This window comes from Papio anubis, chromosome 4, assembly GCF_008728515.1.
Source record: "Papio anubis isolate 15944 chromosome 4, Panubis1.0, whole genome shotgun sequence".
NCBI classification, from domain to species: domain Eukaryota; kingdom Metazoa; phylum Chordata; class Mammalia; order Primates; family Cercopithecidae; genus Papio; species Papio anubis.
The window spans coordinates 97,246,073-97,263,532 of NC_044979.1; the positions used below are offsets into that span (position 1 = coordinate 97,246,073).

General features: G+C 54.7%; 3 protein-coding genes across 8 annotated transcripts; 1 reads left to right on the plus strand and 2 right to left on the minus strand.

Annotated features, from left to right (window-relative positions):
- Nucleotides 1-59: 59 nt before the first annotated feature.
- On the minus strand, nucleotides 60-341 carry HOXA10 (homeobox A10). The gene has a single exon (NM_001169065.1). It carries the CDS (start codon nucleotides 339-341, stop codon nucleotides 60-62), a length of 282 nt encoding a protein of 93 aa, NP_001162536.1.
- Nucleotides 342-10,967: 10,626 nt separating this feature from the next.
- Nucleotides 10,968-13,304, minus strand: HOXA11 (homeobox A11). The gene is made up of 2 exons (NM_001168900.1): nucleotides 12,602-13,304; nucleotides 10,968-11,200 (listed from the first exon to the last, which is right to left on the minus strand). Exons 1-2 carry the CDS (start codon nucleotides 13,302-13,304, stop codon nucleotides 10,968-10,970), a joined length of 936 nt encoding a protein of 311 aa, NP_001162371.1.
- Nucleotides 13,305-13,696: 392 nt separating this feature from the next.
- On the plus strand, nucleotides 13,697-17,460 carry LOC101015211. 6 transcript variants are annotated; one of them, XR_002520995.2, is made up of 3 exons: nucleotides 14,337-14,423; nucleotides 15,707-15,747; nucleotides 16,763-17,460. XR_002520995.2 is itself a non-coding variant. In XM_009203196.3 (3 exons), the coding sequence occupies exons 1-3, from the start codon at nucleotides 14,361-14,363 to the stop codon at nucleotides 17,311-17,313; spliced, it is 342 nt and encodes a 113-aa protein (XP_009201460.1). In that variant the 5' UTR covers nucleotides 14,343-14,360; the 3' UTR covers nucleotides 17,314-17,460. The 6 variants fall into 6 exon arrangements, 1 of the variants encoding a protein (XP_009201460.1); XM_009203196.3 differs by lacking the exon at nucleotides 15,707-15,747 and having other exon boundaries at nucleotides 14,343-14,423; nucleotides 16,763-16,873; nucleotides 17,146-17,460; XR_004183239.1 differs by having other exon boundaries at nucleotides 13,697-14,423; nucleotides 14,850-17,460.

A 17,460-nucleotide genomic window follows, 5' to 3' on the forward strand; every position in this document is an offset into this window, starting at 1 on the left:
AGACAGAGGGAAGGGACCAGCGCTCAGGAAGTGAAAAAACCGCGTTGCCTGGAGATTCATCAGGAAAAATTAAAATTGGCTGTGAGCTCCCGAATCCGGTTTTCTCGATTCATTTTCTTCAGTTTCATCCTGCGGTTCTGAAACCAGATTTTCACTTGTCTGTCCGTGAGGTGGACGCTGCGGCTAATCTCTAGGCGCCGCTCACGAGTAAGGTACATGTTGAACAGAAACTCCTTCTCCAGCTCCAGTGTCTGGTGCTTCGTGTAGGGGCAGCGCTTCTTCCGACCACTCTTTGCCGTGAGCCAGTTGGCTGCGTTTTCACCTTTGGAATTGCCTGGCATGTAAAAGAATAAAGAGGGGATGATTAAGTCGAGGCCACACCGGCTGCCCGCGGGAGTGAATTGCCTCCGTTTCTCCCATAAGAGAGATGTCCCAAGTCACAGAGAAGAGAGTCCTGCCCCCGTTTTTGGCTTGCTGAGAGCAAGCAGTTCCTCCAAAAGTCTTGACAAAAATCGAGTGGGCCTTCAATCTACATGATCCTTCCAATTTACAATTCCCCCACTTTCCCAAACACCTGTTTTAGCATTAAGCCGTAGATGCTTGCAGAAGGAAAGGCCTGGGAGGGCAGACTGTACATCTTGAACTTAACGCTTTTCTTTGCTTCTTCCCATATGGCAGACAAATATTTCCTGTAGCCCCCCAGGCTAGGAGCGCGGGGTGCTTACTTGGAAGGAGGGCCAGGCAGCTTGGCTGTCTCACCCCAGGGCCCTGATTGCCCAAGACTCGATAAGGGGAGAAAGAAGGGCATCATTGGTCCAATGGGGAAGAGGAGGAGAAACCTATTCGGGGGTCCAAGGCCCTCCCTCAAGTTTCTCCAGGAGCCAGGGGTAAATAGCTGGGCGATTCCGAGGTCCAGGTGAAGCGAAATGTCCCTTCTCTGGCTCCCAGCTCAGGCCCCCAGCTTCCAGGCTGGATTTGCCTTTTCTTCTTCCCGCAACGAAGATTCCCGCCCCTCAGCAACTTTGAAAAAAGCATGGGGATCGTAAACTCGAACTTCGCCGGTTAATGGGCTTATTTATTGGCGCTGGCGGCTGCTTATTTTGGATGCCTTACAAACATCCGCGCTATCTGCGGCCGAGCTACTTTCCCTCCCTCCCCCTCCCCCCGCGTGGGCCGCGCCGCGAAGGCTGGGCAGGGACCAGGGCTCTGGGTGCTCCCGGCCACAGGGAAGAGCGCACAGGAGGGGGCCTGCTCGCTGGTGTCCTCGCCCCGAGTCAGGGGAAGCTGAGGCCAGCGCCGAGGACGTCTTGCTGTGGGGCGCTAAGCCGGACATGAATTTTACTGCGTCCCCACGCCCAAATATTAAAAAGCAAGTTCACAAGGTCAGCCTGCCTGCAGCTTGGGCCAAGGCCGGCCGGCTGCTGCGCGGGCTCCTAGTTCTCTGATCCTTCTCCTCCTTGCGTCTGCCTGTCTGCCCGCCTGACTGCAGCCCTCTGCAGCCCTGCTTACCCAGGGAGTCCTTCTCCGGCGAGGCTTTGCTGCTCTCGGAAGGGGCCGGGGAGAGCTCCTCCGCGGCCGATGACGACGCGTGCGCCTCCTCGTCGCCCTGCGAGCCCCCGCCGCTGCCGCAAGCCAGCGTGGGGGGCGGCGGCGAATCGAGGGCTCGCTCCTTCCGGGCCACATCGGCCGAGCCAGAGGCCAGCGCCGGCGGCGGATCGAAGCCTCGCCCCGGGGGCTGCGCGGGGAACGGGCCGGCCCCGAGTTGCTGCGCGCCGCCGCCGCCGCTGCCATAGCCCTTGGCCGTGCCGTAGGCCTGAGAAAGGCGGAAGTAGCCAGGCACTGGCACCCCGCTGGAGGCGCCCAGGGCACAGCCGTCGGGCGGCGGGCCCCGCGAGAAAGGAGCCAGTTCGGCAGCGGTGGCCGAGCCTTTGGGGCATTTGTCCGCCGAGTCGTAGAGGCAGTAGGAGTTCTCTTCTTTGATGTTCTGCGCGAAAGAGCACGAGGTGGCCTGAGGCGGGGGCTGGGGTGGTTGCGGCGGGGGCGGCGGCTGCTGCTGGGGCGGCGGTGGCGGCCCCTCAGGCGGCTCCATCCGGCAAGACCGTGGCGCGTCTAGCCACAGGTCTATGGGCGCGGGCCCGTAGCCGTGCACCCCGGAACCTAGACCCCCGCCACCGCCACCGCCGCCTGGCGACGCAGCCTCATTGCGCTTGCCGCCCAGAGCGGGAAAGAGCCCGCAGCTCTGCAGCCCGTAGGGCAGGTCGGCGGCCGGCGGCAGGTAGACCCCGCCGTGGGCGTAGTAACCGCCACCGCCGCCGCCCCCCGCGCCGCCACCACCGCCGCCCGCCTCGCCTCTGCCAGAGTTGATGAGCGAGTCGACCAAAAAAGAGTTCGCGGCGGGGCTCTCCGAGCATGACATTGTTGTGGGATAATTTGGCGAAGGGAGCAGATAGCCCTTTCTGGCTGACATTTCTTGTGCAAAACATGCTGAATACGATTAGCAATCCCCCCGCACCGCGGCGGGCGCCCGCAGCCAATCCCGAGCCAGAGTTTCCGCGCGACCACTCCCAGTTTGGTTTCGTAGGCGCGGGGCCGCTCTCCGAGGGCGCCCTCGAAGCCCGCGATTGATATAAATATGTAATCTGTATTGATGGGCCAGGAGATGCATGCCCGGCACCTTGGCCCGAAGGCCGGGAGCTGTGGGGGCTGCCGCAACGTGGCTGGTGGGGGGCCTGGCCACTGGGCTCGCCCCGCCCCTACCCGGACGTGAGCCCCATACCGGGGTTCGTTTGAAGCGCCCTTGGGCCCCGCACACGAGTGGGGTGTTTATGGCGCGCGCCCAGTCTGCCTTGGGTGCTCACCATCCCTGTCGCAGAAACTGCCACTAGTCCCCGGTGTACTCTGACCACTGGCCATGTCGGGGACTCACTCGCTTCCCATTCAGCTCTGGATCAGGAGCTGGCCCCTTGTCTGAATTCTGCATCCTCAAAATGACCTGGCCCTATGGCTGTCAAAATCCTCAGAGTGTCAGGAGCCCAGAGTGAACTGGAAGCCGACTTTCCCACAGATTTTTCCTCAAAATGCAATGGTTGTTCCCTAGCCCCTAACCCCCAACACTTTTCTCCCCCAGTCCCTTGATCCAGTTAGGATCTTCTTCTGTGGTGTTGTGCTCATCTGGCTTGCCTTCTCTACAGCTCCTGTCAGCGGACTTTGGTGGGCTGGCAGGACTGGGGGTGGGAAGCTGCTGCCAACCTTGACGGAAAGACGGCCCCACTCCCACTCCCGAGGCCAGAGCCAGGTCCATGCATCCCCTCATCACGTAGGGAAGACTCTAAGCCCACAGTCATTTCAGGGAAGTAAAATGCTGGCCCTGGGGTCCTTGGCTGGACCAAAGTGAGAGACTTCGAGGGGTGTGCCCGGTGTACACCTCTGCTGCCTTAAGTTCCTGCTCTCCTGTTAGCTTTGGCACTCATATGCTCCTGGAGGCTACAACAAGAACCAGTGTCACTACACTCTTGCCTCTCTGTCCCCTCCCCTCTTCCCCTCCCTCCCATACCCTCAGCTAGGGCAGTCCTTGCTCCTGCAGTGTGTTCATTTTAACGAGGCCCCGGTGAGGAAATCCTTTCCCTGCAAGGCCGGGCTGGGCTCATGGCCCTGTTATAAGAGCATGTGGAGGCCAGGCCCTTTGCTCAGCAGACTCAGGGGCTCTGTTTTAGCCAACTGGAAATGGCCGGCCTGGGGTGCTAGCCCCCAAGTGTGAGCCTCATGCTAGTCTCAGGAAATGCAACCTTTTCCGGGCAGATCCAGTGGAGCCCGGGAGGTCACTGCCTTGCCCCTGGCCTGTGGGCTACAGGTCTCCAGGATACTCCAGGCCGCCCACCCCTCCGGCTCCACTCGGAGCTGGCATTGCTGAACGTCGGCATCCCAGGAAACAGACCGCTCAGGCCGCTGCCTTCAGCTGGGAAAGACTGTTGCCTCCAGGTCATACGCGGCACTTTGTCTCCTTCCTCCCAATGTGAATCCAGCCCAAGGTAGAAGAGGAGCCTGAGAGGACCCTGAAAGCGCACGAGAGAGCTGGCTAGGTAGAGCTCCAGGTCTGGCTTCTGAGATTCAAGCAGCTGTGGTCGCTGCGGGCCGTGGCTGCTCCGAGCTCCGGGCCCAGAAGGCCGCGCCACCGCTAGCGCGGAGCTCCGGCCACTTCAACCTCGGCGCCCCACGGTGACCGGGCCTTGAGGACTGAGCATCAGGGTGCCAAGGCGGATGGAGAGAAAAAGAGAGAGATAGAAGGAGAGACGGACAGAGGGAGAGAAGAGAGAGAGAGAAACAGGAGGGGAGAGAGCATAAGAAAGCCAGTTCTCTCCAGCCTGACAGGGTCTTGAAGCTGCAGCAGCGGCTTAGAGGAATCAAGACCGAGAGATAACTCTCCTTCGCTCTTCGCATGCTCCTGCACCCAAGGCCAAGGCAAATTCTCTACCTGCTAGGCCCATGAGGCAGACGAACCTGAATGCAGAAAAGCTTCAGAGCACCGCAGTCAATGGCCCTATCTTTAGCTTTCTGGATCTGCCTGGTCCTTACCCTGCTCACCAGATGGGTGGAACTGGCTGGGACTGTTGCCCTTAGCAATGCCACCTGGAAATGCCACAGAGCTGGGGACTGCCTAGGAAGGAAGCTTTGCTCTTCAGCACTGCCCATGCCTCTCAGAAAAGCTGTGTCATTTGGGAAGTGGGTCGCAAGAGCATCGAGGTTTCCTCTTGGATAATGAGCCATAGCAGGTCAGTGGGCCAGGACTTGGGCCTAGAGTCATGCCTCTCCAGGCTAAATGCAGAAAGCAGCTTCCCAGGCCAACATCTGGGAAGGTCCAGTATATGTTTGAGATAGTGGAGGCTATACAAATAAAGTAAAATACAATGATCTTAACTTATCTTTCCTAACCTTTTAGGGAGTCAGGACCCTTCTGGAAAATCTAAGTAAGTTTTGACTCATTCTGTGAAAAATGCATATCGGTATATTCCCACAGTTTGACCCATCATTTCGAAGGAGTTCACACACCCCTCAGTCTTTTCCTTAGGTCCTCCAGAGTCCCCCAGTCTCCTGGGACTTGGGGGCCCTGCCAATTTGGCTGGTAAGACAAGCTGGGTGCCCTGCGGCAGACAGCTCAGGTCAGGGCCCTGTAGGGCAGCCAAATGGGCTTCTAGGCTGGATAGAATCCAGAGACCTGCACGTGCCAACCAAGGTTACAAAAGTCAGTTTGTACTGCATCTGCTACAAAAGGCTGCCTCAGCCGAAGAGTAGAGGAGCTGGAAGGCCTGCTATGGGCCTCGCAGGCCGTGGCATTGGCACTTGGGTCTTCAGTGACCTTTTTGTGGTGAGCCAGATGTGTTTCTTTAGCATGACTTTTCCCCCTTGTAATAAACCAAACGGGATGTTGGGCTTGAGCTCTTTCTTGCTTTTAAAAAGAGTATGTAAGCTCGTGTATGGCAGCCCCTCTCTGGCCCAGGACTGCCTTCCAACTCCCACCAGGGCTTGCTGAGCGGGAAACACAGCGAGACACTGTCCGCGAGCCGGCTGGCTGCAGGCGGGCCTGCTGCTGCTGGTTCAAATGAGAGGATACCAACGCAGCAGAAGCTCAAGTTAAACGCCTCCCTGGCCCTCTCGGTTGGTCTCCTAGCCCCCAGCATCCCCGACCGATCCCCAAGGCTCCCACGCTCTCTAGACTTTAACACTGAAGTGTTAGATTTCTCAATAAAATATTCCAGTTATTGAGCGCTTAGGCTTTCCTGAGATTCCCTACCCCAAGAGATTAAGAAAGCGATTCAATTGTAGTGTGGGTCGGCTTCCAAGCACTTTTCCTCCCTCGTGCTCGTTTGCCTTCTTTCTTTTTTGCCATTCTTCCCAGCTACTAAATTTCTCCCTCTCCCTCAGGGTACCTTTGACCTAAATCTTCAGTGCCTGCTTGCCTCAACCAGGCCTTATGCAGCGGTTACACAGTCACCTCCAGAGCCCATGTTTAATTTAGGAGGAAATACTGCCCATTTCTACCTGGGTAATAGCCCGCCAGCCCTATGGGGCCAAAATAAACACCAGGCCCATGGATTAAGGCCTTCGGCAAGGATTAGGCTGCAGTTCACTAGGTACTCCTTCTGAGTAGGCCCTTGTAAGCAATGAGAAATAAACTATTATGAAAAACAAGTTCCTAAAGAAAAAAATACCAGGTCCTGAGATCGAAACTGCTGGTAAACAATTTGTGTCTGGAGGGCACTCTCAGTGCTTTCAAGGCTCTGAATTATCCAGCGGTGGAGTTGGGCTGCAGCCCCACAGAAGAAAAATAAAGTCTGCTTTTACATATCTGGCTTTAGCAGAAAAAAATTTAAAAAATCAGAGCTTCTCAGATCCATGCATTTATGCATAGTTAGAAAATTTTTCCACAAGCAATGACGTTCTTTTCTGATTCATCTTTAAGAATGTCAACATTTTCAGGGATATTTGACGCGTCTGTTTTGAATCTATCAGGTGCAGTCTATTACTAAACAACATACTTTTAAAGTTTTTCTAAATCCAACCATTGAGATGGCCCCACCCCTGTTAGGGAAGTGTTGGGGCCTTTTCACACACCCTTTGAATTGCAATATTCTTAGTTTTGTTCATAACAAACCGCCTCTTGCCTTAGAACTGGAGGCAGCTCGGGCATTGTAGGGTGGGCTCCCGCTGCAGAGAGCAGCTCACTGGGTGAGCGCTCATTTCTTGCCTTGTTGCTTTGCTCCGGCATAGTTTGGGAGCCAGCTTTCAGCAAAGACTAACTATGATAGGCAAAATTTACACAACAGGGAGTGCCTACTTTCTCTGGGATTCCCCCCACTCACCATACACTGTATATTTGGGAAAAGAAAAAGATGTGGGAAACTAATGGAAAAATAGTATTAAAAAATAAATATAGGAGAAAGAGGGAATTTGAATCGGCCCTCCAAAATGTAAGTGAATTTTTATCATTTAAAATGTGTTTGATGACAACCCCGATGGAGTGATTGCTCCGTCAAAATTTATCCTTGGCCCCAGCTTTTAAAAAAAAGTGTTAGTATTTACTAATACATTTTTGCATATTTGCAAAATATCTTTTACAAAAGATCTAATTTTCACATGTAAGAAATTGCTGCAAAATCGCGGGATTTATAACAGCGTACTCCAAGTATGCAGTACAGAGATTGGTCTGGCACTCTCAAAAATCACATGCGACTTCTCCGAATTGGCCTTCTTCGGAACAAAGGTTTTCTCCAAGCTACTGGGCAGACCTAGAGATGCACCTAGTGGGAAACCAGTGACCTCCAGGACGTCTGCCCCTGGGAATATGCTCGCCTTACCGGCCGCAGACTTCTACCACCCCATTGTTTAGAATGGAAACTTTCTGTTTTCCTCAACCCCCGATCATCTCTCTCTTTTTTTTCCCCTCCCACAGCCCCCTATCCCAGCACAGCTGGAACCCTTTCGCCTAGATACCTCTCATCCCTAGCCCATTCTATTCTGAATATTTCTACAAAAATCGAACGATTCGCCTTGGGTGAAATGCTAGCGCAAGGAAATAAAATTCTCAACTTTTCTACTTAGGCCTCCCCCTGCTTTCCAACCTTCGGGAGCAATGGGGTAGGGGCTCCCTACCGCATCACCCCACAAACCCAGCCACGTTCCCGAGAACCCTGCTTAGACATCGGCCACCTTCCCACTCGCGCCCCACCAGACTGAAATTGCTAAACTTGTGGCCTCTTACCTTGACACATTTCCGAAATCACTGCCAAGGGTCAGCTGGCTTCTCCGCTCGGCGACGCTCGCGAGGCCTAGCGAATGCGCGTTGCTTTAAATTACAATACTAACCACTTCTTGAGGGTGAGCCCCCTTTTTCTGATACGAAGGGGAGCGGGACAAGTGAAATAATGTACCGTGCTGCTCTTAGTATCAGAAACGAACAAAGGCCAAGAATCACGCTGGGGTTCCCGGCTCCCCGGCGGCTTTGACATTGATCGGAAGTGCGCCATCTCGTGGCGGCTGCGCGCCTAGGTTGGGCCGGAGCTCCAGCTCCGAGCCGAGAGAGGGAAACCGGCTTCGGGCAGAGAGGGAGAGAGGAGAGGATGTGCCCAGCCCGCTGCTATTGAGATCTCATTTTTACATCTAAGAAATCGCTGCAAAACCCCAGCCGGGTTTATAGCGGCGCATTCCAAATATGCAAATTCGCCGGCCCCAGACGGGTTTACGACCACATTGTCACAGCCATCGGAGGATGGGCTTTTATAGGGCTCAGAAATCAAACCCGCGCCCGCCCGCCGCCCGCCCGCCGCCCGCCCGCGAGCAGTCCTCCTGACTAGACTCTCTCTAGCAACTTGAGAGACTTTGGTTAATCTTTAACCATCCCAAAGGAAGTCTTTCCCTAAACCCAGGCTTCCCAGCCCGCCCCCTCCCTGCCCCCCAGGAGGGCCCTTGTTCGTCTCTGCGTGTCTGCCTATCAACCTAGACATTCATCTCGGGGTCTGTCCCACTCCCCTTTAGCTTGATTTCCCCAGTCGCGCCAGTTAGACAAACACACAAACAAATAAACAGAGTGGGGTCTGGGGCCTCTCTCCAAATGCGACCCTATCTGCTGCTCTGGCCCTGCCTGGGTGGCTGAAGAGAGGGTGGAGTGGGCAACAAAGGGCTCTGTCCTTTCAGCCCTTCTCCTCAAGGTTATGGGTGATGTCCAATTTTAAGGCAGAAGTTCAAAGGCAGCAAACAAAGAGGAAACCGGCATCCCTTTTTTTTTCTTTTTTCCCAAAGGGAAAAAGCAGCCTCAGCTGGGAGCTGGGGAAAAAGCACCCTTAGAGGCTCCTGGGAGTCTGCTCTGCCTTGGAACCCAGACCGGGCTTGATGAAGCCTCCACGGGCCCCCGGACGGTCCCATTGTAGGCCTAGCGGTCCTGAGGTGAGCGAGGGCAGCCTGGGGTCTGACCTGTTGGCCACCTCAGGCCCCAAGGCCCTCTCCAGGGCTGAGGTCAGTCTGAGGGGATAAAGTCCATTATTCCAGGCCCTGAGATACCCCATCCCCAGGTCCCCACTTCCCACAAGGACATAGCCAACCACCTTGGCTTCCTAAGCCTGGCTTCTATTGTAGCCAATTCCTGACTTAGTCACCTTCTCACCCTTTCAGGGGCTGGATAACTTGCCCCTCAACTAGGTAGGGCGTTTTTTTGGGGTGGGTGGGGGAGGGGGGCAGACATTTGGCAGTAAAAGGCGATCAGGGAGAGGAATGTCACACCAGGATACTCCAATTTCCACCGTCTTTATTTTCCTTGTGCCCAGTTGCCTGTATACATGCTGCAACACACACGGTGGGTAAGAACCAGAATTGAGGACAGGCCAACACTCCCAGTACAAATGGAGCCAATAGACATTTCTTAATACAGGGAGGCAAAGGAGATTCAATGGGAGGGTGCCTGGCTTTCCCAGATGAGATCCCCAGTCTGGGCAGGCCGACTGCCTCTGAGCATTTCCCTAACACTTTCCAAATGTTGCAAGAGATTAAAAAGACCATTCTCAATACCTTTTCCACCCCCTCCAACACCCCAAAGGAAATCAACTAATGGCAAAAAAGAGAAAGAAAGAAAGAAAGGAAGGAAGGAAGGAAGGAAGGAAGGAAGGAAGGAAGGAAGGAAGGAAGGAAGGCAAAATTGGTTATGGTTTCTTTATTTACAAGTTTTTTGAACACCATCCCTGTATGAAGCATACATTCAAATATTCTTAGCAGTGAGCGAGTTTAACCATGGAACACTGTAAACAGATAGAGCCTTTAAATATTTTCATCATCTCTTTTCCCCTCTACATTGCATCTTTTAAAATTCGCTTTGGTTCCTTCAGGGAAATATATATATATATAATATAATATTTATCTTTTAAAATAATTCCACCTCACTCTCAGGCTCTTGGAAGGTCACCAGAAGCTTCCAAGCTCAGTTCAGGAGCCAATGAGGGTAGAGTGTGGTGCTGGAACCCGGTGTTTTGGGGGACTCAAGGCCCTCATAGCCAAAGCTGGAGACCTGCTGGCCAGGCCTGCTGCTCCGCAGCCAGACACTGAGCAAATCCAAGCTTCATTACATGTGGTGGAGAGTTTGCCAAACTGCCGCACTCCACAGCCATTTCCTGCAGAGATCTCAGGGGCCAGTGGCCTGGCCGCAGCTTCTTGGCTTTTCCATATCTCCCACCTCAGGGAACAGTCCACTCTGCGACGAGGCTTTGGGCCTGAGTGGTAGGCTGAAACCAAGACCCTCATTTGGTAGAAAGAAAAGCCAGGTGGGCTGTAGGAGGCGGTGGCTAGGAACTCAGGGCTGGATAAGTGTAGTGGGTGGCTAGGAGGAGTGGAAAGACACTGACGCCACCTGGAATCACAGATTTCTTTTCCCACAAGGATTTGCAGCCCTCTTCCACCTCATAGCCACCTCTAAGTCCAGCCGCCGCCGTTCACATTGGCTTTGGAAAGCAGCCTCATTCTGGGCACCTAGTAATCCTACCCCTTCCTCCTGCCCCTGTCCCCAAGCTGAACTGGTCTTGGAGAGCACACAGCTTTTTGACTCAGGGGTCCTGGGGGTGGGTAGGCTCCCAGTAGAGGGAGGATGTGGAGGGGTTAGCCTCCAGGAGGTCTGGCAGGGGGCCCGGTCCCCAGTGGAGACCACACCCAGCCCGCAGCTCTGCAGGCTCCAAGACTGAACCACCAGGGGTCCCAAACCTGTCATTCTAGCTGATACACAGCTCTCAGAATCCAATGATTATTAGGAATCTTAACCACTGAGATCTTAATCAAGAGAGTCCCAGGCCGCCTCGTGTGGGGCTATCTCCATGCATCCCTCTCTTGCACACCTCTTTTCAAAAGTCACCATGTGGCTTGACCTTGTCAAGGGCAAAATCTGCATATTATTTCATGTGTATGAAGCCCCCCACCCAATTCCAGCCGCTGGAGCCTTAGAGGAGTGGATTCGCTGAGTAGTACTGTAAACGGTCTCTGTTAATTTTTTTTTCCTTCATTCTCCTGTTCTGAAACCAGATTTTGACTTGACGATCAGTGAGGTTGAGCATGCGGGACAGTTGCAGGCGCTTCTCTTTGTTGATGTAGACGCTGAAGAAGAACTCTCGCTCCAGCTCTCGGATCTGGTACTTTGTATAGGGGCAGCGCTTTTTGCGGGTGCGTTGGCCACCTGTGAAGGGAGAAAAGGCAGGGGGTGAGTCCGGTGTGGGGCTGCAATCCACCCCAGAGCCCATAGCTGAGAAGGGCTGCCACAGGGACTGGTGGTCCAGCCCAAGCCCCGTCAAAGTTTCCCCAGGCCCCTGCCTTTAACTCTATGACTGCATACTTGGAACCGTCGCAGTTGGAGGCTCAGCCACAGATAAAAGCCAGCTCCCTAGATAGGCCCCCGGGGAAGCTGCTCCCGCTGCCCCCAGAACAGAAAGGAGGGCTTCGCACAGCAACAGGCGAGTTTGCGCTGCCTAAGCCTCTTTGAAAGCAGCCGAGTGGGGGTTGCCGGCTGCCTCTAGCCGGCCAGACTAAACAAACAGCCGCCTGCGGACATTTCACCTTCCAGCACCTGGTCTGCCCCTTCCCAAGGCAGTAAAGGCGGCTCCAGTCCCAATCTTTCCAGGCTGCGGCCAAGACTGGGCAGTCGTTAACATCTGCGGCGGCTGCCGGGTCTTTGTCAGCCTGAGTCCTGGCCACCAGCTCCTGCCTCCCCAGCCAGCCTCCCGGCTCCCCCGAGGTGGGGAGGTGGCAGCGGAAGCCCCCTACCCCAGGCCTTCGCTGAGCACCACGGACACACGGTCACCCTGCACACGGCAGAGCAGTGGCGCTATCTTAGGTAGGGTGAAGGCAAAGGGGGCTTCCCGAAGCTGCGGGCAGGCTCTACTTGATCCCCCTTAAAAAAAAAAAAAAAAAAAAAAGACCCACAAGACAAGAAAAAAAATCGCTTTTGACAGATTGAATAACAATTGTGAATAACATGCAGTTGGGCAGAAGGAGGCACGTAATTGCCACCACGCCAGAGGAAAATGGCTTCCTTTGGACAAAAAGGCCAACTTTGGGTTAATTTGTTTCTTTTAATATATTGCTGGAGCTAAGCGGGCTACTTTATCTGTTAAACGCGCTCCTAGCGCCGTCGTTAAACAGCGACGCCTTTGAATCCCGGCCGGACTGGAGTCCCGGTGCAACACATGGCTTTTATAAAAATCTCCGGATTACCTTGCTATCAAAGGCTCCCGAAGCCCTTGCAGGGGGAATTTACAGGCGCCCACCTCTGGCTCCCCAGCCCGGAGCTGGCCCCGAGCGGGATCGAGCTGCCGGGCTTGGGAGCTGAGAAGGGAAAAAAGCGAAAAGAGGAGTTGTTGTTTTTTTTGCAGACATGCCTTGGCCGGTGGGTATTTCACGGCCAATTTCAGCACTCGCCACGTGATCCCGCCTTTTATAACAAAGTTTTGTTGGGGGAAACCTAAAGGCCCTTCATAAACCTTATATGCTTATAAAACAGCATATAAAAATTTAACAGCGGTGCTGCGCTAGATTTCCAACTCCCCTTTCATAAAGCGCAGGGCGCTGCCTTTATACGTACTGGAGCCGCCGGCCTTGTCCTCAGTGTGGCCGGAAGACGACTCTGGGCTGCTGCTGCTCTCGGGGCGCCGCCGCCGCTCTTTCTCCTCCGCCGCCGCCGCCGTCTCCCGGCAGCCGCCGCCGCCGCTGTCCGAACTTGAAGTTGCCGGCGCGCCCGTGGCTGCCGCCGCCGCGGAGGTCGCCGTGGCCGCCGGGGGCCCCTTCTCGGCGCTCTTGTCCCCGGGGTAGTCGGAGGAGGCGAGGTTTTCCGGGGTGCCGTAGGCTGTCTCGAAAAACTGGTCGAAAGCCTGTGGCAGGACGCCGTTCCTGCCCACGGTGCTATAGAAATTGGACGAGACGGCGGGGGTGGGGTGGTGGTAGACGTTGGCGGAGCTCTTGGCCAGCACGTCGCCAGGCACGCCGGCCGCGCTGGGCGCCTGCAGGCAGTCTCTGTGCACGAGCTCCTCCGCGGAGTAGCAGTGGGCCAGATTGCCGCGGGGGTGCCATTTAGTGGCGGGCTCAATGGCGTACTCTCTGAAGGTCACTTCGCGCACGGGTTGGACCTGGGGCAGGTTGGAGGAGTAGGAGTATGTCATTGGGCGCGAAGACGGGGTCTGGGGCAGAAAAGAAGGGAGGCTGGAGAAATCTGGACCCGAGACGTAGTAAGTACAACTTGGCAAATACATGTTAGAGGAGCAGGGACCACGCTCATCAAAATCCATCATTGGGCTACCTTGGGCTCTCCGCAGTAGCCGAGCTTAACATGATTCTCCACTGCAGCTGCCTCTTTGAAGCGGATCCGTGAAGTAGAAATTTGGAGACGTAAGCTGACGTGGAAATCTATCCCCATCCTTAGCAGGGAGGTGCTGGTCATGTGACCCGATGTTGAAATTGACAAGCTGCGAGCTAGTCCGGGCCTTTTCCCCCCCCCTTTCCTTTTTTTTTTTTTTTTTTCCTCCCCTCCCCTCCCTCCCGGCTTCCTTTCTTTGTAGCCACCTCAGGGGAAGCAACAGATCGTCACTCGGTGTTCTCACCGAAAGCACGTAATCGCCGGTGTAACTCATGTTCGCTGGGGGCCTCCCGGCGCGCGGAGAGGCTGGGGTGCGCCCCCATGCAGCATGCTTGTGCTCAATTGCAGGGTCCTGGTTCTCGAGTGTGCAGAGGGCGGTGAGAGCTCAAGTCTCGTGCCCACCTCCCACCCGCAGCTCTCCGGGTGGGTGAGGGGTGCCCTGGACTGGGGATAGCCAGGTGGGAGCCCGTCGCTGTGTGGCTTGTGGTCTCGGAGTCTGTTCTCCTGGAGGCTTGCATTTGCACCCCGTTCTTCGCAGTCCCCCTCCCATAGACTTGCTCTGGGAAGCGCCTCTGCCTCAGACCCTAGCCGGCACCCCTTCGGGGCCAGAGTTTGAAACCGTGGATGTGCCTGCCTCGTGGCTTGTCCGATTTGCACGGTGACTTGATTACACTCTCTCATTCATGGTCACTTCCGAAGCGCTTTAGTGCCTTCCGTCCCTAAACCGCCAACAGCCAGAACGGCTTCTCCCCGCGGTTTGTCACTGATCCGCAGGGCCCGGAAGGGCCTTCGTCTTACCCGGGATCCACCTCTCCCCTCATCTTCCCTGCCTGCCTCCTCATCCCACCTTCTGTCCTTGGAGAAACCCCCTCCTCCTCGCTGCCTGCCGGGCTTCGGAGTGACTCGGCAGAGACAGAGGCACAGGGGCTGCCCCGCTGCTCACCGGTCCACCCATCTGCCTGGTCTTCTGGAGCTGAGGACGCGGGAAACCATGCAATTGAGGCAACCCTTGGGCTGCTTTAGAGGCGCTGACATCCGAGGAGCCTTCTCCTGGGTATGCTGCATCTTCGTGGGGGGCCCACCAGGCTGCTTGCAGAGCTCCAGGGGTGTGGGGAGAATGGGGGTGGAAAGGACGGGCTGAGGGCCAAGGAGAGGTGGCTGAGAAAGGGGTAACTCGCCTACTCTCCTGCTCTCCTTCTCTCTTTCCTTGCAATGTGTGAGAGTGAAAGCAAGGGATGTGCAGGGCAAAAACTCAGAGAGCTCTGTGCCTTTCCTACTATTCATTCCACAGAAGGAATACAATGCCAGAGAAACGAGAGGTGCTTCCCCAACTCCCTGCACCTGGGAAGACAGGGATGCCTTTAAAAGGCTAGGTTTGTGCTAAGGATAAAGAGAGACCATAGCAATACTCTGAGTCTAGCTTTCTTGAGAAGAGGAAAAAAATAAATTAAGAAGGCAAAATGTGCTCCACAACCTGCAGGATTGAAGGAGCAATGTTTGGAGGAAGCGAAAGAAGGGAGAGGACACAGAGCAGCCAGGCAGGGCCAGGAGCTGAGAGGGGCCCAGACCTGAGGCCTCCCAACAACTCTCTTCTTGGAAGGATCTGGAGTGTTGCTGAAGGAAAATAAAAGATATATAAAAAGATAACCTTTTGCTTTTCCCTCTCCAGGAAATAGCCAAAGGTATTTACATATTTTGGGGGAGATTTAGAGTATAAACTCTAAGATCTTTGGTATATAAGTGTCATCATCGATTTATTTATTTATTGCTGAGCTGACTGTAACTGACTCAATAACAAATCTAATCATGTATTGCACTGGAAAAGAAATATTCTCATTATGTATTTTCTCCAAATAATGGCCTACCATTGCATTTGAATACCTGCTGTAAATATCAATAATATTGAGTAATTACTCTGTAGTCGAGTAAACTAATTTACTAGCATTAATGTTTCTGTGGCTTTCCACCTCCCCCCACCACCACCTTTACAAGGATTGCTTATCACAAATCAAGCTACTTGGACACACTGGTTTAATGAACTCTTTATTCAAGATTTGCTACAAGAACTTTCATGTCCCTTGAATCCCTGAGAACTGAATTTGAAATTATTTGTGCATCTTCAGCTTGACATATTTGTCCACTGTGGCTTGTCCAGAGGGCAGCAGTGCTGTGAGTGAGAAGTTCCAATGGGAAGGAAAGTTATTGGAGAAGAGTAGCTTCAGACCTCCTAAAGCTGGGAAGCACATTTACAGAATTGCCCTGCGGCGAAAAAACTTCTATTTCCAGCAGTGACCAACAAGGCTAAATATTTGTTTCTCCACAACATCTCTTTTTTAGAGACAGAATATAAAAGACAGAAGGAGAGGTTTCAAACAAAGGTATTCCAGCTGTTCCCTGGCTTGATTTTGGCTATCCCAAACTCTCTCTCTCTGCAGCCCACCCAGTCCTCACCACCCCTACCTTCGAACAAAAGGAATGCATGAAGGGTTTCAGTGACTTTGCCATAACAAAGGCGCCACCATTGCGGGGCTCGCCCCGCCCCTGGGTGAAGGCAAACAAATTCTTGCACTTGTATTAGGGCTTTTAAGACCATAATTGAACCCGGGGGCGTCTAGGAAAACCGAAAACAGTTCTAGACAGACCTGCGGTTTTATAGCAGTTTTGGCAGTCAACTTCAGCTTGTGCCTGAACAGACGGGGCTGTGGTGGCCCGCCAGCGGGGGATGCCAGGCCACCTCCCCCAGCGGCACGCAGCCCCTCTCTTAATTAGATCGGTTTTCCCCTGGTGTCAGGGAGAGCGGTCCCGGCAGAAAGGTCGGTATGGGGGTGTGCGCTGTTCCGCATAACCATTGCCTCCCATGTCCTCCTGGAGAGCCAGACCGAGAGGGTGCTGGCAGGGCTGGATCCCATGGGTGTCCGCAGGAGACAAAGGCGAATTCCGGATAAAAGGCTGGGGGTGAAAAAGGCGCTCCGGGAGCGGCTGGCAGGGCATTTCGGCAGGCTGCACCGAAGCCGGGTGCCCGGAGGGACTTGCAGCCTGGAAGTGGGTGTGTGGGGGCGCTGCCGTGAAGATGGATGAGGGAAAAGGCTTTTGATATCAGCAGAAGGGAAAAAGCCTGAAGTGACCGAACGCTTTTAGTTGCCCAGCAGGAATAGGAGAAGGGTACTCAGGTCCCCAAGACTGCGCAATGTCCCAGTTTTGCCCGCTCCTGCCCTCGTGTGCGGAATACGCTGGCGGTGTGAATGTGAAGGTTTCTCCAGGCAGGCGGCTGGGGTGAGGGGTGGGCGCAGCTCTGAGGATCAGACCAAATTCAGGGGAAGAAGGGAAGGCAGACCTTCAGGTCCTTGGTTTTGACTTTGCTCTGATCCTATGATTGACTCTTCCGCTTTGCAGGAGGTCCAACAGCCGAGCGTAACCCACTGGGCTCTGGGAAAGACCCGACTGAGGCTAAAGCCGCCCCGGAAGGCCAAGTCCGAGTTCCATTTCTTGAAGAGGCCGGCGCGGGTAAGGCTGTGACATTGGCCCTGGCGACTGGCTTCCCAGGAGCTGTTCTTTCTCAGGAGCTCCAGAGCTCGCGCCATCTCCAGAAAACTGTTCAGGGTGTATTTCCTTTTATCGTCAACCCAGAGCCGCACCGCGGCTAATGCAAGAGGCCAAAAAATGTTTGGAGGAAGAAAAACAAAGGCAGGAAGTGGCGGCGGCCTGACGGTGCGTGTGTGTCTGCAGAGAAGGGAGGGAGCCCGGTTCAGTCTCTTCTTGTTTTTCCAAATTTCAAGGTCCAGGCAGCCCTCTGCAAGGCCGGGCCCCATCGCTCCCCGCACAGCATTTGGAGGTGGCCACCCGGAGAGGAGAAGGCCGACGCCCGCGCCAGGCTTGTCAGGCGGAAACGGCTAACAAGGAGATTTGGTCAGCAAAACACCGAGCCTTTCCGAGGCTTCGTCTGATTTGGACCGAAAGGTTGGGGAGGGGGGGCTTGCGCAGCGCCTCCGGGACCCTCCTCTCTGGGGACGACCATCCCTGAGCCTTACGCTTCGTTCCACCGCCTTTGCAGGCGGAATATCGGAATAAAGTGGGTCCAGGCGTCTCTGCCA